This window comes from Arvicanthis niloticus, chromosome 6, assembly GCF_011762505.2.
Source record: "Arvicanthis niloticus isolate mArvNil1 chromosome 6, mArvNil1.pat.X, whole genome shotgun sequence".
Lineage (NCBI taxonomy): Eukaryota > Metazoa > Chordata > Mammalia > Rodentia > Muridae > Arvicanthis > Arvicanthis niloticus.
In genome coordinates this window covers 20,984,750-21,003,925 of record NC_047663.1, presented here as the reverse complement: position 1 = coordinate 21,003,925, position 19,176 = coordinate 20,984,750, and the positions used below count along the sequence as shown (strand labels likewise).

Sequence of the window (19,176 nt, the reverse complement as noted above, 5' to 3'; positions counted from 1 at the left end):
CTGACTGCTCTTCCAGAGGTCCTAAGTTCAATTCCCAGCAACCACATGGTGGCTCAAACCATCTGTAATGGAATCTGATGCCCTCTTATGTGTCTGAAGAGAGCCACAGTGTAGTCTTTTTAAAAAATCAATTCATGGAGCCCAGGAGGGCACCTGAGACCCTAACACCCCTGTAAAACAGCTGTACATGGCTGTGCATGCCTGTTTCCCCAGCAATGGGAGGTGGAGACAGGTGGACCTCGAGTTTACTGAGACTTGACCTAAGTTAGAGAGTGAGCTCCCAGTTCAGGGAGAGACAGAGGAGTGTCTCACGGGAATGACGTGGAGAGGGGTAGAGGAAGAGGACACTTGACATTCTCCTTAGGCCTCCTTATGTGCAAAGACAGGGCATAAGAAACCCTGGCTGTGAAGAGCTTTGGGGGGGGGGGGCGCTTGGCAGAAACTTGGCACTGGGACAGGACCAGGAAGTAGCTCAGGCAGAACTCTGATTTTAGGTTAGAACAAAGAAGTAGGCTTCAAACAAGGATGTGACTTTGGGCTAGGACAGGGAAGTGGTAGACTCAGATATCTTGGTCATCCTGATAATCCCTTAGAAACAGTGATCACGGGACTTTGTTTATTGCCTTGCTTGTTCCTTGACTATTCGTGTTTATTGTCTTGCTTGTTTCTTAAACTAGAACTGACCTTATTATTTGAATGTAATTAAAATGGTATAAAAGCAGATTGGGAAAATATAAATCGCCTCAGCCTTAGAACTGGCTGGGGTCATGCTACAGTACTGTCTAATTGTCTTTTTTCTTTTTAATCCTCACTCCTGCCCTGGAGAACCTGTTGACTGACTAAGCTGGTTTAGTCACCTGGCTTCTCAGGTAACAGCACTGTGTGTGCCTGCCCTGAATGAGAGACCTCATGGCAACATTACACTGAAAGGTTTCACATCTATGGCTCAATGGTGGAGTTATTTTTCCTGACAGAATTGCCCAAAAGCCTCAAGGCCCCCCCCCCAAGTTATTTATTTGCCCTGGAGGAAGTGATGGTGCTTTATGGGATAGGAAAGATACGAGCCAGGTAGCTTGTGTTTCTGCAAGGTACCTTACTGAGCAGTCAGACGACCCAGTGGCTCGGTGAAGGACTTAGGAACCAGGCTGCTGCTTAGAGATGTGCCTCACAGCATGCGGGTACAAGCCTGCAGTCTCAGCACGAGGGAGATGGAGGCAGGGGGATCACTGAGAGTTCCAGACCAGTCTAGGGTAAATATGGGATATCCTGACTCAGAAAGAAAAGGGGGAGGGGTCTGGGGAGGTAGGGAGAGGGAGCAGACACATGCTCAGGCAAGCTCATTCTCTCTCAGTACCCTCCCCTGTGAAAAATGGATAACAACAGGGCCTACCCTACAGGGGTTTTATGAAGGTTAAATGGGTGTGTTTTGTGTCTGGTTTTGGTTTGTTTGACTGACTGCTTCAGTGGAGACAGGAAGCCCAGTGCTCTGCTCATCCTAATCACACACTCCAACACTAAGCAAATGTCACACCCTCAAAATTTGTTTTGCTTTGAGCCAGGTCTCACTATGTTAGCCAAGCTGGTCTTGGACTCCTAAGTTTAGGTAATTATCCTGTCTCAGTCTCTTGAGCTCTGGACTCACAGAGGATGACCACTGTCCCTGGCTTACAAAGGTTTACCCATCTATGAATGAGGAAAGAGAACAGCTTCACAGAGTCAGAAGAAACAGCCCAGATAGGCATTGTGGTGCATACTGTAGCCCTCTGCTGGGGAAGCAGAGGCAGGAGGATCTCAGCTTAGAGGGCTGACTGGCTTACCGAGTGAGGCATTGTCTGAAAATATGAGATGAGAAGGGAGAGGAGGATAGGGGAGGGGAGGAGAGAGAAGAGGGGAGAGGCAGCAGCAGCCTCAAGCCAGCCTTATTTACCTTCTTACAGCTGCCACATTTGAAGGGTCATGGACGACCCAGTTTCTTCTAGGCTCTGAGCAACTTTGAGGCAACATGTTTGCAACTGGAGAGTTTAAAGGAAGGGCTCCAGGTGGTCATCTTGCTGGAAGAGAAACCAGCCAGCCTGCGTACATAGTTTAGTCTCTTCAGCACTAGTGGTCAGAATGCTGGAAACCAGGAGACCAAACTCCTTCAGGCATCTTGATGCACCCACAATTCTTCCCTGCCCACTTCTCCTTAATAATATTCTCTACTTCCCTGTTCTTTCTGTTTTCCTTTTTTATTTTATTCCAAAATCCCCAACAGGGTGCACCATTCCTGGAGGTACTGCAATACCAGGTCGATGCGTGGAGTGGATGGATCCTAGTTCCAAAAATCCATTTAATATATTGTCCTCAGATAGAGGATGTATCAGATATTAAACTGATAAGAACAGATACTACACTTGATCTTAGCCAAAAGGCCGAGAAGCAATTATTTTCCTAAAAAAATTATTATAGACCCATTTTATTTGTGTATGAGTGTTTATTTTATCTGTATAAATGTATGGGTACCATGTGTGTGTTCCAGTGCCCATGGAGATTAGAAGAGGACACTGGATCCCCTGGAACAGAAGTTACAGATGGTCGTAAACGACCTTGTGAATGCTGAGAACCAAACCCAAGCCCCCTGCAAGAGCAACAAAGTGTTCTTAATAGATGAGCTTCTCTCTCTCTCTCTCTCTCTCTCTCTCTTCCTGGAGATTCTTTTTCTTTCTTTCTTTTAAGAATTATTTATCTACTTTATGTATATGAGTACACTGTTGTTGTCTTCAGAAGAGGGCATCTGATCCCATTACAGATGGTTGTGAGCCACTATGTAGTTACGGGGAATTGAACTCAGGACCTCTGGAAGAGCAGTTCATGGTCTTAACCACTGAGTCATCCTTCCAGCCCGATTCTTTTTCTTTTTTGACCCCACAGACTTTAGTGCATTCACTCCCTCTGTGTTGGCTGCTCTTATGTCAACTTGACACACAAACTAGAGTTATCTGAAAGGAAGGAACCTCTATTGAGAAAATGTCTCCACAAGGTCCAGTTGTAAGTCACTGTCTTAATTAATGATTGATTTGGGAAGCAGCCCATTGTGAATGGTACCATTCCTTGACTGGTGGTCCTGGGTTCTGGTTTTGTGTGTGTGTGTGTGTGTGTGTGTGGTTTTTCGAGACAGGGCTTCTCTGTGTAGCCCTGGCTGTCCTGGAACTCACTCTGTAGACCAGGCTGGCCTTGAACTCAGAAATCTGCCTGCCTCTGCCTTCTAAGTACTGGGTCTAAAGGCAAACGCCACACCACCTGCTAGACTGCTGACTTTCTTCAGTGATGAGTAGCAATATGGAAGTGTAAGCCAAAGGAACCCTTTCCTTTCCAAGTTGCTTTTTCTTATTGATTACAACAATAAAAACCCAACCAGGATTCAAGATGCCCCTTCTCTCTCTTCTTTTTTGTTTTGTTGTTTTTGTTTTTCAAGACAGGGTTTCTCTGTGTAGCCCTGGCTGTCCTGGAACTCACTCTGTAGACCAGGCTGGACTTGAACTCAGAAATCCGCCAGCCTCTGCCTCCCAAGGGCTGGGATTAAAGGTGCGGGTGTGCGCCACCACTGCCCTCTCTCTTCTTACCTCCCTTCCTCTCCTCCCTCCCTCCTCCCCTCCCTCCCTGTCTTCCTGCCTCCTGTTCCTTCCTTCCTTTCCTTCTTTTTTTGTGGTTTATTTTCTTTCTTCTTTTTGTATCACCTTTCTTTTCCCCAAATACAACTGCCTGAAGAACAGGGTCCACAGCTGTATTACGTGTGATCTCAGGATCTTAGGACACACTCAGCACAGGCTGAGCTCTCGATAAACATCTAAGCAAATAATCAAATGTTCCCTGGGCTCAGTGGTTATAGACACAAGTCAACCACAACAGCAAGAATACAAGTTGCCTTGCTGTAAAAGGAAAAAAGGCTTGTTCTGTCCACAGGCGTGTTGGTTATTATTATTATTTTTTTTTTGAGACTCAACCTTGGCTTTATTTATTTTAATTGGCAAAATATTACATGTATTTACCACAAACCTTGATATTCTGAAATGTGTGCACACTGTAGAATGTCTCAGTGAGCTACTGTTTATATGAGCCAACTTGCACACTATGTCTGTGCTGACAACATTTACTATCTATTCTCTCTGCAAATCTTAAGAATCCAGCAGTGTTGACAGTGTGGCTCAGTGGAAAGCCCTTGGCTAGCAAGTGTGAAGCTCTAGGATTGGTCCCCAGTGCACTCCTCTCCCCTCGCCCCACCCCATGAGGCACTGTTGAACTCTTTATTCTGCCTCCCTAAAAAAGAAATACTGCTGAGCTTGGGGACTCATACCTTTAACCCCACCTTTAATCCCAGCATTTGGGAGGCAGACACTTCTGAGGCCAGCCTGGCCTGAATAATGAGCTCCAGGAATCCAGACTACATAGAATGAGCCTGTCTTAAAAATAAACAAAATTAGAGTGTGCATGTACACATTCATGTGTGGGTACAAGTTCTAGTGTGTGTTTGAGTGCCCTTGCATATACATTTTGGAGGAGCCTGGCGGCTAATGTCCTCCATCTTCCTCTATTGATCTCCGCCACCTTATTTACTAAGGTGAGGTGTCTCACTGAACCTGGAGCTCACTGATTGGGCTAGGCTGACTGGCCATTGAGCTCCAGAGAATCTCCTGTCTCTGCCTCCTAATATTTATGTGGGTGTGTGGCAAGTACTGTACTGAGCTATCTCCTCATACCATCCCCCTTTTTCTTGAGAACAGGTCTTGTTTATATAGGCCAGGGAAGCTTCTAACTCAAGGCAATCCCCCTACTTTGCTGTCATGAATGTTGGCAATTACAGGCATGTGTCACAACACCAGCTTTGTAAATTTCTATCCTTTGACTGTTCTTTGACCAACATCTACCCAGTGTCCGCCCTCCACCTTAGATTTGAGGTCCTCCATCTACCTCACTTAGATTTGAGGTTGATGGGGTTTCTGTGTGTTTGTTTTTCAGTTTGAGAGTCAGGACTTCACATATCCTGAAGCTGGCATTTTAAGAAAACCAGGAAGCTGGCCTGTGGTGGCTCACACCTTTGATGGCAGCACTCACAAGGCGGAAGCAGGAGGTTCTCTGAGTTCGAGGCCAGCCTGGTCTACAGAGTGAGTTCCAGGATAGCCAGGACTACACAGAGAAACCCTGTCTCAAAAAAAAAAAAAAAAGAAGAAGAAGAAGAAGAGGGATACAAGGATATTTCCCATTAGGCCTCAGCTGCATACAAGGACCTTAAGAAAGGCTTCAGCAGACAAGCTTTCCCTGGGAGAGCTTCTTCAGCTCTGAGAATAGCCCAAGACTATCAGGGAAGACCTGCTTTTGCCTCTCAGAGTGCATGCAAAGCCTGGTGTCCTGCTGGCTGACACTGCACAGAAGGTGTAATAATTTCCTAAGTGAAAAAGGGAATTCCTCTGTCACTCCCCCTGAACAGCTAGGCTGCCCTCTGCTGAGGACACCTTAGTCAGAGTTGACTCAGGTTCAGGAATAGAAAACACAGGCACTTTCTCCAAGAGTTTTTCTCATCAGGGTCTGCTTTCCCATCAGTGCCAGACAGGGCCCCAGAGTTTATTTAAGGTCTCACTGAGGGGGGGGAAAAAAACAACAACAGGCATTCTGGCATAGTGTGGTGGACTCATGGCTTTCCACCCAGGAACCAAGGGTGAGGTGGGGACAAGGGACATTTCTGACTGTCTGCCTCCTGCTCTGGGGACCGTCTTCCATTTTTCACACTCCAAGGAGACAGTTGTACCACAGCACCATAGCTTTGCAGAACAAAGTATGATCTCTGTATGTAAATATAACTAATTCCTTTTAAGTTTTTTGTTTTTTTGTTTTTTTTTTTGTTTTTTCAAGACAGGGTTTCTCTGTGTAGCCCTGGCTGTCCTGGAACTCACTCTGTAGACCAGGCTGGCCCCTTTTAAGTTTTTAAAATAATTTTTTGTTTGTTTTTTTTTTCAAGACAGGGTTTCTCTGTGTATCTCTGTCTGTCCTGAAACTCACTCTGTAGACCAGGCTGGCCTCAAACTCAGAAATCCACCTGCCTCTGCTTCCAAAGTGCTGGGATTAAAGGTGTGCGCCACCACTGTCCCGCCTAAAATAATTTTTAAAAATGTTGTATATGCATTGGTGTTTTGCCTGTATATCCATGTGAGGGTTCAGATCCCCTAGAACCAGAGTTACAGTTATGAGCTGCCATGTGGATGCTGGGAATTGAACTCGGGGAGGAGCAGTCAGTGCCTTTAACTATCGAGCCACCTCTTCAGCTCCCCTTCTACATTTTTATTTATATGGGTGTCTTGTCTGGATGTGTGTCTGCGCATAATGTGCCTGGTGATCAAAGAAGCCAAGAGGATTCCCTAGCACCATAACCATAACTCCTATAGTTATAGCTGGTTACTACAGAGCTGACATGTGGGTGCTGGGAATTGAATCTGGGTCGTCTAGAACCACCACTTCTCCAACACATTATAAAAATGTGACGTTTTATTTATATCTGTCTGCTACATGTGTGCATGTGTCTGAGGAGGCAAGAACAGGGCATCAGATCCCCTGAAGTTGAAGTTACGGGCGATTGTGAACTACGCAGTATGGGTGTTGGAAACCAAACCCAAAGTCTCCAGAAGAGCAGCAAGCACTAACTGCTGAGCCATCTCCCAGGCCCCTCTAAGATTCTTCTCCAACAGATCAGTCAGTTCTGTTGTGCTTTTTGGTGAACCTCATCAGGGAGCCACGCCCTTCCTGAACACAGTTCTTGACCCAGGCATTGGATTCGGAACCCCTGACAGACTTGAGCGATGACGTCAGTTCACACTGCTTATTTATCCTGTTCTACACAACTAATTTCTGTTTTCACGTAATTTGTCCCAGTGTTTATGTCTCTTCCTAATTGAGTTATTTCAGAAAGTTCCTTCTCTCTTAGGACACTATGCTGATGTCCCCAAGTTCAGGTCAAGAAACGAGGCCAGGGAATGCCTCAGCAGTAAGCCAGCCAGCCACATTTGCCCAGCAAGGTAGGTTTATGACCTGTTCTGAAGTGAGCCCAAGTTTGAATAAACCATTTATGCTCCGAGTGAACAGAGCCGACCTGAGTGATGCTGAGCAATGGCTAGTCTACCATTGTCTTATTACTCCTTCAATGGTCTCAGTGCTGTGTCCTCACATCCTAGCTCCCTAGTGAGGTACACAGGGGCTAAAGAAGCCTTTAGGATATGATTATGTGATGTGGGCAGGACACTCATGAATGTAATTGGTGCCCTGTTTAGAGGTCCAGGGGGCTGAGCTGGCTCACTAGGTAAAAGTGCTTGCTGTAAGCCAAATGATCTGACTTCAGACCCCCAGATCCCACATAAAAAGCCAGGTTGGGGTTAGCAAGATGGCTCTGCACGTAAAGGCACTGGCCTCCAAGATTGTCAACCTAAGTTAAGTCCCCAGAACACACATGGTAGAGTGAACTGATTCACACAAGTTGTTCTGTGCCATCCACAGACTTGGCACACACAGACAAAAGAAATACATATATTTTATTTATTTTAGACATTGTAAACCAACCAACCAACCAAAGAAAGACAAAAATAAACCAAAAAAAGCATGCCAGGTGGTGGTGGTTCTTGTCTTTAATCCCCTCAGAAGACAGAGGCAAGTGGATCTCTGTGAGTTCAAGGCCAGCCTGGTCTACACAGTGAGTTCCAAGACAGCCAAGGCTACACAGAGAAACTCTGTTTCAAAACAAAAATTATAAACAGGCAGGACACACAGCATGCATCTGTAATCCCAACACTTCTATGGTGAGATGAGAGGCAGAGACAGGACAGACAGACACACACACACAACATATACATGGGCACTGCACATATAACATACATGTGTACCTGCACTCAAACACATGTCATACACAAAGAGGTCTGAAGAACTGGGGAGATAGTTGTTGACAAAGTTGTTGTCTTGAAGTCACGAGGACTTAACATGATTCTGAGAACCCATGTTAAAAAATCAGGCTTGGCATGGTGACTTTGTGGCCAGCCTGGTCTACATAGTGAGTTCCAGGATAATCAGGGCTACACAGAGAAACCCTGTCCCCTGTCTCAAAAAAACAAAACAAAACAAAACAAAAACAAACAAACAAAAAACCCACCACAGAAATAGGGCTGGATGGCTCAGCAGTTAAGAGCATTGGCTGTCCTTCCTGAGGTCCTGAGCTCAATTCCCAGCATGGTGGCTCATGACCATCTGCAATGGAATCTGATGCTAGGTGTACATGCAGATAGAGCACTTCACTTGTATACATAAAATAAAATCTTTTTAAAAATAAAAAAATAAAATAAAAATAAACCACAAAAATACTATAAAAAGCTGTGCAGTGGTGGCGCACCTTTAATCCCAGCACTTGGGAGGCAGAGGCAGGCGGATTTCTGAGTTCAAGGCCAGCCTGGACTACAGAGTGAGTTCCAGGACAGCCAGGGCTACACAGAGAAACCTTGTCTCAAAAAACCTTTAAAAAAAAAAAACAAAAAAAAACTATAAGCATATGTTTCGGTTTTAACCCCAAGTGTGAGCTATGGGTCTGGTTTGCAGCAGCTGGCTATGATTTGCCTCACGCTCTAGCAGTGGCATGAACTTACCAGCTGCAGATAGTTTCTGCAATTGTGTGCCATTTGAAATTCAACTCTTCAGAGCCCCGAGAGGCAGGTGATCACTTTTTGTTAGTCGTGGTTGATTAAGTAGTCACACACAAAGGAGGAACAAGAAAAAACTAGATATCCTGACTGCAAAGATTAAACTTGCCATAGGAACTCATCTCCTAGTCAGCAGGAAGTAGTCTAACAATGACACTGCCGTCTTTCCAACCTCTGACTTTCTATTCAGGATCTCTTTTCTTTCCTGTCTACCCTTTTTTCTCTCCTACCTAGTGTTAAGGGCTTCAAAAAGTGGAAGAAGAGGGGTGGAGAAGGGCACAAGAAAGAAGAACCCACAAAGAAGCCGAAGACCAGTAACAGGATGGTACCTTAAGGACAACTGCTGTTGTCTCCAAACATGTGTTCATACATGTACACACATGTTCACACAAGTACGTACACACACGCACACCATAAAACCGAGGTCTGAAACCTGGTAGCCTATGCCCATAGTCTCAGCACTCAGCAAGACTGTCTCAAAAAAAGAAGACAAAATAAAGCAAGGAGGTTTGGATGAGGCTAAGCCTTGGGTCAAGTCTTGCACTAGCCATAAGCAGCTATGTATACCACGGCATGAAGCTTTAGAAAGGACCTAGATCAGTGCCTTTCATTGACTTAATGCCCACTCATGGAGGTTACACCTAATGGGGCCAAGTTAGAAACCATTCACACAGGTGCTAATCGCTTCAGCACACTGGAACACACTGCAGATTATGCACACTAACATAAATGGCAGTACACAATCATGTTTGAGTCACGATATTTTACTGTCCGAGAGATTGTTGCGGTCACAGGGATGACATCCTGGCCCTCACTCCTCAGCACTCTGTGTGCTGACATAGTCCTGCAGAAGCGCCTGCACCTCTGCCCGTCGGCTCATCTTGGTGGCCTTGCCCTGGAAGCGGCCTTTCTTCCCTGCTCCTTTGCCTTCCAAGACTTCAGCCACCCTAGAGAACGGGAGATGGTTACAGAGATGGTGCCAAACCAGCCACAGGCCACCTGAGGCTGCCTCTTAGGAGTCTCCATTATAAATAACTATGTTTGCCTTTGATGTTTCCAAGGAACACATACTCCAGAGAGCCAACGATAACTGAAAATTCTAGTGCCCAAAAGAACAGGAGTCATATACCTCTGAATGTAGCTAAAACAAGAAAATAAACCAGGCATGGTGGTCCACGCCCTTGATCCCAGTACTTGGGAGGCAGATCTTTGAGTTTCAGGCCAGCCTGGTCTACACAGGGAGTTCCAAGACAGCCAGGGCTACACAGAGAATCCCTCTCTCAAAAGAAAAGAGGAGAGGAGAGGAGGGGAGGGGAGGGGGAGAGGAGGGGAGGGGAGGGGAGAGGGAGAGGAGAGGGAGAGGAAAGGGATAGGAGAGGGGAGGGGAGGGGAGGGGAGAGGAGAGGAGGAGAGGAGGGGAGGGGAAGGAAGGGGAGGGGAGAAGAGAGGGAGAGGAAAGGGAGAGGAGAGGGGAAGGGAAGGGAGGGGAGGGAAGGGGAGGGGAGAAGAGAGGGAGAGGAAAGGGAGAGGAGAGGGGAAGGGAAGGGAGGGGAGGGAAGGGTAGGGTAGGGGAGGGGAGGGGAGGGGAGGGGAGGAGAGGAGGGGAGGGGAGGGGAGGAGAGGAGGGGAGAGGAGGGGAGGGGAGAGGAGGGGAGGGGAGAGGAGAGGAGGAGAGAGTACTGCACAGAGCCAGAACTGGAAAGGGGGAGCAGATGGGCTCTGCAGGACTCAGAGCTCAGGGATAGCAGCTGAACTCAGGCAAGGGCACAATACCACATGTGCATTCTTCACGCAGTGAGTCCAGTTTCTCAGCTTTGGGAGCTGTCACCCATGGGCTGGGCTTTGATGACACAGCTATCTTTGAGTCATTTTTGCTGCTATAAGTAACCTCAGTAAACCCAAATGTGGCCTCACTGCATCTGTACTTTGGTCTGGTTTTGGATCCCAATTGGGTGAGGAAACATTTGTTCCCGGTTCCCCAGGAACAGTGTCAGATAAGACCTAGCTTTAGGACTCTGGTTCTCAACCTGTGGTCACCACCCCTTCGGAGGATGAATGAGCCTTCCACAGGGGTCACATATCAGACATCCTGCTTGTTGGATATTTAAACTAATAGTAAAATTATAGTTATGAAGTAGCAACAAAATAATTATGGCTGGGGGTCACCATATGAGGAAGGGCATTAAAGGTCACAGCATTAGGAAGGTTGAGAACTGCTGCTTAGCATCAAATTTTGTTTAAAAGAAAGAAAGAAAGAAAGAAAGAAAGAAAGAAAGAAAGAAAGAAAAGCAAAAGCCCCGTGCTTTCGTCTCCTTCCGCCTTTACCTGTGAGACCTCAAGTGCATGATAAAGGTCCCTCATCTGTCAAACTAGGCGTGCCTGTGTCAGACCACATCTGCTTGACCTGCCTCACATGCCTCTGCGAACCAAGGACATCACAGACGTGATACCCTGCTAAGCACCACCAGGCTGCATCAGTATGCCAAAGTACACAACTTCCCACCTCCCAGGAGCCACTCACATTACCTGGGCCCCAGGGTCTCCACAGCCTCTGCTGGGCCTGCCAGTAAGAAGAGCCCAGCACCTTTCTCATCCCCCACAGTTAAGAATAGGAGGGTCTCCTAGAAGGTAAGACAGGAGATGAGCACACATGGGGTCCACTCCCCTAAGACCCGTGTCAAGAACAGACAGTCGTATTAGCCATAGAGATGTCACTGATGGTGATGTCGCAGCCTTCCACTCTGGCATGCTGGGCCGCCAAGCTTCTAAGAATGGCCAGGAGGATGCAGAAAGCCACTGACCATACTGGGTAAAAGATACCTTTCACCATCTTACTTCCACCATCCTGTCCTGTCTATGCCAAACCACACAACCCTGTCTGCCACTGCCTACACTGCCAAACCACTTCTTTCTGCTGGCCACTCTGCTCCTTGGCTATCTGAATACCTCTAAGCCGGCTCTGCGGCCTGGCCTTGAAGCCGCTCACTTTCTTATTTAAGTAATATGTTCCACCTCCAGTATTAATCACTGCAAATTACAAATGCTGAAGACACACGTCTCTCAGCTAGAACAGGGCTCTGTGAGATTCAGTGCTGTGTAAAGAGAGGAACTACAAAGAGACCTGAGGCTTGAGCCCCGGAGGCATTCTGTAAAGGGTTTAAGTAAGGGCAGAAGAAACCCGGCCACTTCCTATGCTGGACTATTAGGATCAAGAAAGGCAGGGAGACCCTCAGAGGTGCTCACAACCTGACATTCTCTCAGCACATGGATGCACGTGCCTTTCAAGCTTTCTTAACAGCAGAGATTGTTCTCTGCTCCTGCTTGGAAAACAATCTGAATAAAATGTTCTCAATTCTTCTAACTCCCTCATTCATACCTCCCAGGGCCCCTACATAACGGAGGAGGATTCTAACATTCCTCTTACCTCTGACCCAATCTCATTGGCAATGATATTCATGAATTCAGAATCGCCCTCTTTCCTACGACAAAGGACACAGACATGAGACCCAGGATGAAGTGGTGCTGTGACACCATAAGAGGCCGGGTTCCTCCTCTTGAGGCAGGTGTACACCACACAGTTCTCATTGTTTCCTGTTTGAGTGCACAAAGTCCCAGGGCCCTTAGCATGGAGAAGATGCCCTCAGCCTCATCAGCTTATACCCATGGATCCCCAAGATCCTGACAGATCTGATAGGTGGTAAGGAATGCCAGAAAAGGAGCTAATGAAACCTCCATAGTTACAGTGAAGATGTTACTATCAAACTCAGGAAGTCAGGAGCACCCTTCCTGGGGTCTGCTCACTAGTAAACCAACCACTTAGCAACCCACATCCCACTGTGCCCGGCACTGTGGGGAGAGGCTAAGACCTGGGCCTCTCATTTCTCACCTGTGTAGTGTGACCACACTTCCCCAGGCTGGGCTGTTCCTGAGGCTGTGGGCAGTGTGCACAGCCAGGTCTCTAAGGAGGTTCAGGTTGTTCTGAAATGGATATGAGAACTCAGACATGTGGAAAAGAGAAGAGGGCACCACCATCTCTCCTCCTGCATTGCCCTCCAACCCTCTTGAAAATCCACACGTGGCTCAGGCAGGGCCCAGGCCCTCTTCACCTCCACAGACTGGTCACACATGGCTAAGGCAGGGCCCAGGCCCTCTTCACCCCCACAGACCAGTCACACATGGCTCAGGCAGGGCCCAGGCCCTCTTCACTCTCACAGACCAGTCACCTTCTGCAGGAGCTTGGTGGCATTCTGCAGCTTTCTCACTGCTTCCACATGATCCTCTGCTCCACACCTGTAAGACAACAGTTAATGGAGACACCAATTGCCCAGGCCCTTCCGCAGCTGGGGACAGAAATCAATGATACCCTCCTTGCTGGGATACCTTCCTCAAGATGTGAACATTCGAGGAGGCCCTTAAGCAACTGGGAGATAGAATACAGGACTAAAGCATTCTGTGGGGACTTGAGCTGCAGTCCTGAGCAGGTCCCTTGGTCTTTCCAGGTGTAAATGCAATGCCCCTGGGGTGCAGGCCTAGGGAGCAGGGGGCAGGGCAGGGGCGGGGCATACTTAAGCAGTGAGGTCAGGGCCTTTTCACTTCCATGACTTCGCTCCATCCACTTCAGTACCCGGTTCCCAGCCAGAAATATCAGATTGCTTTTGTTCTTTTTCCCTTTCTCAGTGCCCAGAAGCTTAATGACCTACACCAAGGAGGTAACACACATAGACACACACACACCACAGTGGGTTTTAGGACATAAAGGCAACAGAGACTAGACCCCCTCTTTAGCTCTGAAGTAACAAAGGAGAAACTTAAGAGACTCACCTACCACCCCCAGCCCTGCTCCCCAACACCCTGTCCTCAAACACTCCATAGCCCTTCCTCGATTACCTGAAGGTCGCTGAGATTGCTCACGTGCGTCCCACAGCACATGTTAGAATCAACACCCTCGATGGTAACAACTCGAATGGGCCCAGCATGATCGTCAGGCAAACCCCGGCCCCTCACCTGGAACAGAGGGACCGTAATGGGGCTGTCTGAAATTCGATGAGGAGCCTTTGGAGAGCCACTATGTGGAAACTGGTACCAGCTCTCTCCTCACCTGCTCCACCTCAGGGTCATCCAGGCTCAGCTCCCGAACACTCACAGGCAGCCGGTCTCGGATTTTCTGATTGACACTCTGCTCGATGGCAGCTACCTGCTCAGCAGTCACAGAAGGGCTGTCCAACTCAATCACACTCCGGAATTTCCCTAATTCCCTGCCAGAAAAAGAAGCACAGGCACAGCATGCTGGGAGTTTGTGATTCATGCTCACACTAAGCCTGAATGTGCATGCCCGGAATCCTAATGCTTGGGAGATAGAAGGAGGGCTGGACTTTAAGGTCACCTGCAAATACAAAGTGAGTTCAGGTTCCTATAACAAAAGGGGTGGGGGCCACACTCAGGAGGCTAACTGCTGTGAATTCAAGGCCAACCTCAAACTACAAAGCCAGCCTGGGCTGTTCAGAAAGAATCATTTAAAAAAAGCATATAAATGATTTTATCAGACTCTCTCACAGGTAGAGGTTGGCATTCCCATTTTACAAAGGAAGTATAAAGAACAGGACTGGGCTCTAAACTCTATTTTCTTCCCAATCAAAGGCAGATGCCTATCTTATGTTTCTCCTAAGTGACACAAGAGCATCCATGATCCAATCTTCAAGAGAAGACAGGCACCTTGAACACTGTCCTTTCCTGTCCTAACCCGGCACTGGGACCCATCACACCACGTGTCTCCACTCACCATGACGTTGTCTTCAGCCCGAAGAGGAGGTCAGCAACAGCGGTGATGAGATGTTGCCCTGAGCCAAGAGTAGAACAGGAGCAAAGTGAGAAGCCCAGCCATACATCCCATGACATCATCTCAGAAACTCACCGAAGGCTGGACAGGCATTTTTACTGAAAACCATAAGGGCTGGAAGTCTGTCTCAGTGACAGAGTGCTTGCCTAGTAAGTATACAGTCCTAAGTCAATTCCCAGCACTGAGGAAGGGGTGGGGGTTGGGGCAGGAGATAGATAGATAGATAGATAGATAGATAGATAGATAGATAGACAGACAGACAGACAGACAGACAGATAGATCAGTTTGAGAATTTTCCCTGTAGCTTTACAATGCTACTTCACAATAATTTGCCAAGGCAGTCTCTCCTCAGAAGCAGGGTCTGAGTTAGAGTTCTGGCATGTGGCATTCATTCATCTGACAAATATTTACTGAATGCCCACCATATGTAGAATTCAGAGCTCGACTTCCAAGGTGCACCTGCACTCCTGATTGACAAGGGGGAAGAGGACAGAAGGGAGAGGAAGAATTAAGTAAAGAACCGTTAAAGCCTTAAGGAGGAAACAGGTGTGATACCAGCAGTCTGTTCAAAAAGATAGGTGCAGTGGGGGTGCAGACAGCTAGCTGTGGGGGTCCTGAGGAGATCAGAACATATACACGAGCAGCCACAGCAGGTCTGTAGGCCTTGGTAAGGAGAATAGCTTTACACACAAGAACTACAGGAAGACTTTGAAGAGCAAGGGAGTGAGGTGATCTCATTTTCTTCTTTTTTTTGAGGATTGTTGAGGCTGCTCTGTGACACAGGGCTCAGCTACCACAGGCAAGGCCCTGGGTTCCATCTCCAGCAGGGCAAGGAAATAAAAGGATTGCTCTATAGCATGAGGCCCTAGATTTAGTCCTTAATGTGTGTGTGTGGGGGGGGGGGGGGGGGGAAGGCTGTTTGGGCTGTTGTATAGGCACAGAGGAACAAGGAGCAAGATTGAACGTGAGGGAACCAGCCAGAGGTCCACAGGCCTGGGACTGGGACTACTGCGGAGGGCTGAAGTAGAAAGATAATTGAGGATAAATGGATACATTTGGTGACTGACTCACTGTCACCCGTGAGGCATCTGGAATGATCTGAGTGGCTGAGGAGATGCTGCATGAATGACCCAAGAAACTGAGGAGATGCTATGAGTGACTGAGGAGACGCTATGAGTGACTGAGGAGACGCTGTGGGTGACTGGGGAGACGCTGTGGGTGACTGGGGAGACGCTGTGGGTGACTGGGGAGATGCTGAAGACCAGCAGGATATTAAAGCAAGTCAGGAGAAGACAGTGACCTTTCCACTTCATTTTGGGGTATTATGAATTTGAAAACCTACAAGACATCAAGATAGAGACATCAAGTGAGACTACTAACCAGCAGTAACTGGGTAGACATAATATGCTTATAATCCAATATTCAGGAGGCAGGAGGTCAGCCTGATTTACATATTGAGTTTTGGGCCAACCAAGGCTACATAGGAAAACACTGTCCCCCCAAAACCAAGAAAGGGCTGGTGAGATAGCTTAGTGATTAAGGATTTGTCTGATAACCTAAGATCAACCCTCAGGACCCATATGGCTGAAGGAGAGAACTGATCCCCACAAGTTGTTCTCTGGCTTCCACAGGCATAATATGGCATGAGCAAACCCCCTTTCCCTGTTAAATTAAATTTTAAAAAATTAAAAAGGAGAAAAAAAGGCCTATAGTTCTTCTAGAACTTTAATGTTCATGTTGTTTTCACAATGTTCATTGCACACTTCCTGGATCAAAGCTGGTTCTAAGGATGTGGTCCCCAGGGAACTGAACCCAGCTCAGTCACTGTGACATGGCTATCCACAGCCGTCTTCCTGGATATCCCCGTCCTGTAGCCCTTACCTGAATGCTGCTGCATGTGGTCAAACCTCCGCTCCCAGTCCACCCGGACCTGGACTTGACTCCCAGGGGACAGAGGTGTCTGGGTGAAGTGATCAGCCTGGGCCCCACGACGGGTCACCCTCAGCACAGAGATGTCATTGATGGTACCACGGTCATCAGGCTGGGGGAAAGAAGGAATCAACCCTGGGCTCACCCTACCTAAATGAGAAAAGCCTCTAAGGGAAGCTCTCAGAGAGACAGGCCCAGAATCTGAGCTTCCTAGGGGACAACTTCAAGTGAGGTGGACCCACTTAATTCCATGACGGGATTCTCTGGCCTCACTTTGAACAAATATATATATATATATTAATATTAGGGCAGAATAGCAGCATTAAAACAAAAGGAAATACGTATAGCACTGAAGATTTTGGTAAAACTCAAAAGATCTTAATCCTTACTGTTGGCACCTTAAATTAGTGGTTCTCAACCTGTGGGTCACAACCCCTTGGGTGTTGTATGACCTTTTCACAGGGGTCATATATCAGATATCCTGCATATCAGATATTTACATCTCAATTCATAGCAGCAAAATTTCATTATGAAGTGGTAGCAAAATAACTTTATGGTTGGGCTGCACCAGAACAGGAGAAACCCTATTAAAGGGCCGCAGCATTAGGAAGGTTGAGAACCACTGACTTGGATGGATTACCTGTAACAGTTTAAAGTGGCCTGAGTGTTCCTGCCTTTAACCACTCAGTCCTCAGCATTGACACCAGGATTAGATTCAACAATATCCATTCATCATTGAGAAAAGTATCACGTGCCAGCTGCTACAAGCCATCCAAACAACAACATGTAAAGAAGACACATAGATCACACCACAGAAACTCAAAATAGAGACACCTTATGATAGTCTGGGAATCAGAAGACTGAAGGAAGTAATGTCTGATAGCAAAGGCTCAGGGCTAGAAGGGCGGCTCACAGGTTAAAGGTACTTGCTGCCAAACCTAATGACCTGAGCTGGATCCCTGGGACCTGGGTAGAAGGAGAAAATCGACTCCCACAAATCCTCTGACTCACACACCCAGAACACACACACACACACACACACACACACACACACACAAATAAAAATTAAATGAATAAATACAATTTTAAAAATAATAAAAATAAGAAGAGGCACTTTATAGACACTTGGGGGTTAAGGGTTCTCTTTAGCAGATCAGATGCGGGATGTGGGAAAATAAGAACTGATAAAAAATAAAAAGCAAAACCTGGGGCTTTCCCCCCTCACAGATCTAACCAATTCTTCCTTGCCTTAGATCCTCACAGCTCACTAGTCTCCTGAATGGAGTCTATATCTCTGCACATCCTCCAAGGCCCTCCGGACTAGCACCCATCACCGTTCCAAAGTTCTCAAGCTTGTGTCAGCACGCACAAGCTCCTATCATACAATGCTTTATTTACAGCTAGGTTGATTCAGCGATTCTTTCAAGCTTCACTGTCCTTGTTTATGCTATCAACCTGTCTGGTAAGACCCCTCCCATAACGCCCACTTTAGGCTCTCCCTCAGCACTGAAAGGTCCACTCTGAAACTCAATGCCCCTCTTCTGAACTCTCCGAGTAGCATCTTGGTCCCAGTAAAATGCATGGTGCTGATTTATTTCCATCTCAGGGTCTCTGCACTGCTATTCTGTCCACCTGAAATATTTCTCTTGCCCCAGAACCACTAAATAGCTGCACTAGCTCACCCCTTCCCTTCACAGACAACTACCCAGTAGTCCAGAAGGTTCTCTAAAAGGAGAGCATTTCACCACTCTTTCCCTTACCCATCCTATTTCTAGGGACATTATGATTACTTATACCTGGCATACGGGGTTGTTTGTAATAAGCACTCCACATGTATTCAGAGGTACTGTCTTGTTCAGCCTATCTCCAGGGGTTGGAATATGACACACTGCATGTGTCTTCTCTACATACGCATGTGCTGAATGAATAATGCAATGAACTAACGTCCCTCTGATACACTGAGGCTGAGAAAGGGCGAGCGCATTTTTCTGCAGGAGCGAACTGGAATATGGGATTTCCTGGGACGGGGTCGGGCTCAGGCTGCTCCTAGTACCTGGCCCCCGCCTTCGGGGAAAAGCAGCGTGTCTTCCAGAACCACTTGGAAGCCGCTCAGCACTTCTTTCTTGCCGCCGCTCGCGTCCGTCTGTAGCTCGGCTGGACGGCATGAGACCACGGTGGTGGTGAACTGTGCAGAGAGAAGGGTGCGAGCATTATCCCTTACTCCGAGACCACCCGCACCACCCCACCCCTCCATGGCACCCTCGGTCTCAGGACCCTCGCCCACCGGTTCGCACCTCCCGTGCGTAGCTGTCGCGCTGACACAGGAACGCCATCGCGGTCTCCTAGGCCAGAGAGACCGGCGCACGCAGAAAAGCCGGGCGGCGGACGGCGAGCGATATGGGTCAAATTTTCTTAAGCGTTACCGCGCTCAGTATGAAGGGGTATGGTTTGTCCGAATTTACTAAAACTGCTAAGTGTAGGTGTTCTGTGTTGTTTTGTCACCGTTTAGAGGAGACTGAAAGACGACAAAACTAAATTCACAGCTCGAACCGAGACGTTCTTCAGCTAGCTCTTGGGGCCTTGCAGAGGCCTGGCTGCACGGAGGTGGAACGAAGAGGAGATTATGTATATATGTATGTATATGTATATATGTATATGATGTATATGTATATATACACATATATATTATTGGTTATATATATGTAT

The 19,176-nt window shown here is 47.4% G+C and overlaps 1 protein-coding gene and 1 pseudogene across 1 annotated transcript; both read right to left on the bottom strand.

Annotated features, from left to right (window-relative positions):
- Positions 1-2,250: 2,250 nt before the first annotated feature.
- Positions 2,251-2,423, bottom strand: LOC117712239 (U2 spliceosomal RNA; annotated as a pseudogene).
- Positions 2,424-9,453: 7,030 nt separating this feature from the next.
- Aarsd1 (alanyl-tRNA synthetase domain containing 1) lies at positions 9,454-18,906 on the bottom strand. Its single transcript, XM_034504697.2, has 12 exons — positions 18,765-18,906; positions 18,524-18,655; positions 16,423-16,582; positions 14,485-14,542; positions 13,804-13,960; positions 13,593-13,709; positions 13,271-13,401; positions 12,929-12,995; positions 12,592-12,683; positions 12,130-12,184; positions 11,232-11,326; positions 9,454-9,652 (listed from the first exon to the last, which is right to left on the bottom strand). The coding sequence occupies exons 1-12, from the start codon at positions 18,801-18,803 to the stop codon at positions 9,517-9,519; spliced, it is 1,239 nt and encodes a 412-aa protein (XP_034360588.1). The 5' UTR covers positions 18,804-18,906; the 3' UTR covers positions 9,454-9,516.
- Positions 18,907-19,176: the final 270 nt, after the last annotated feature.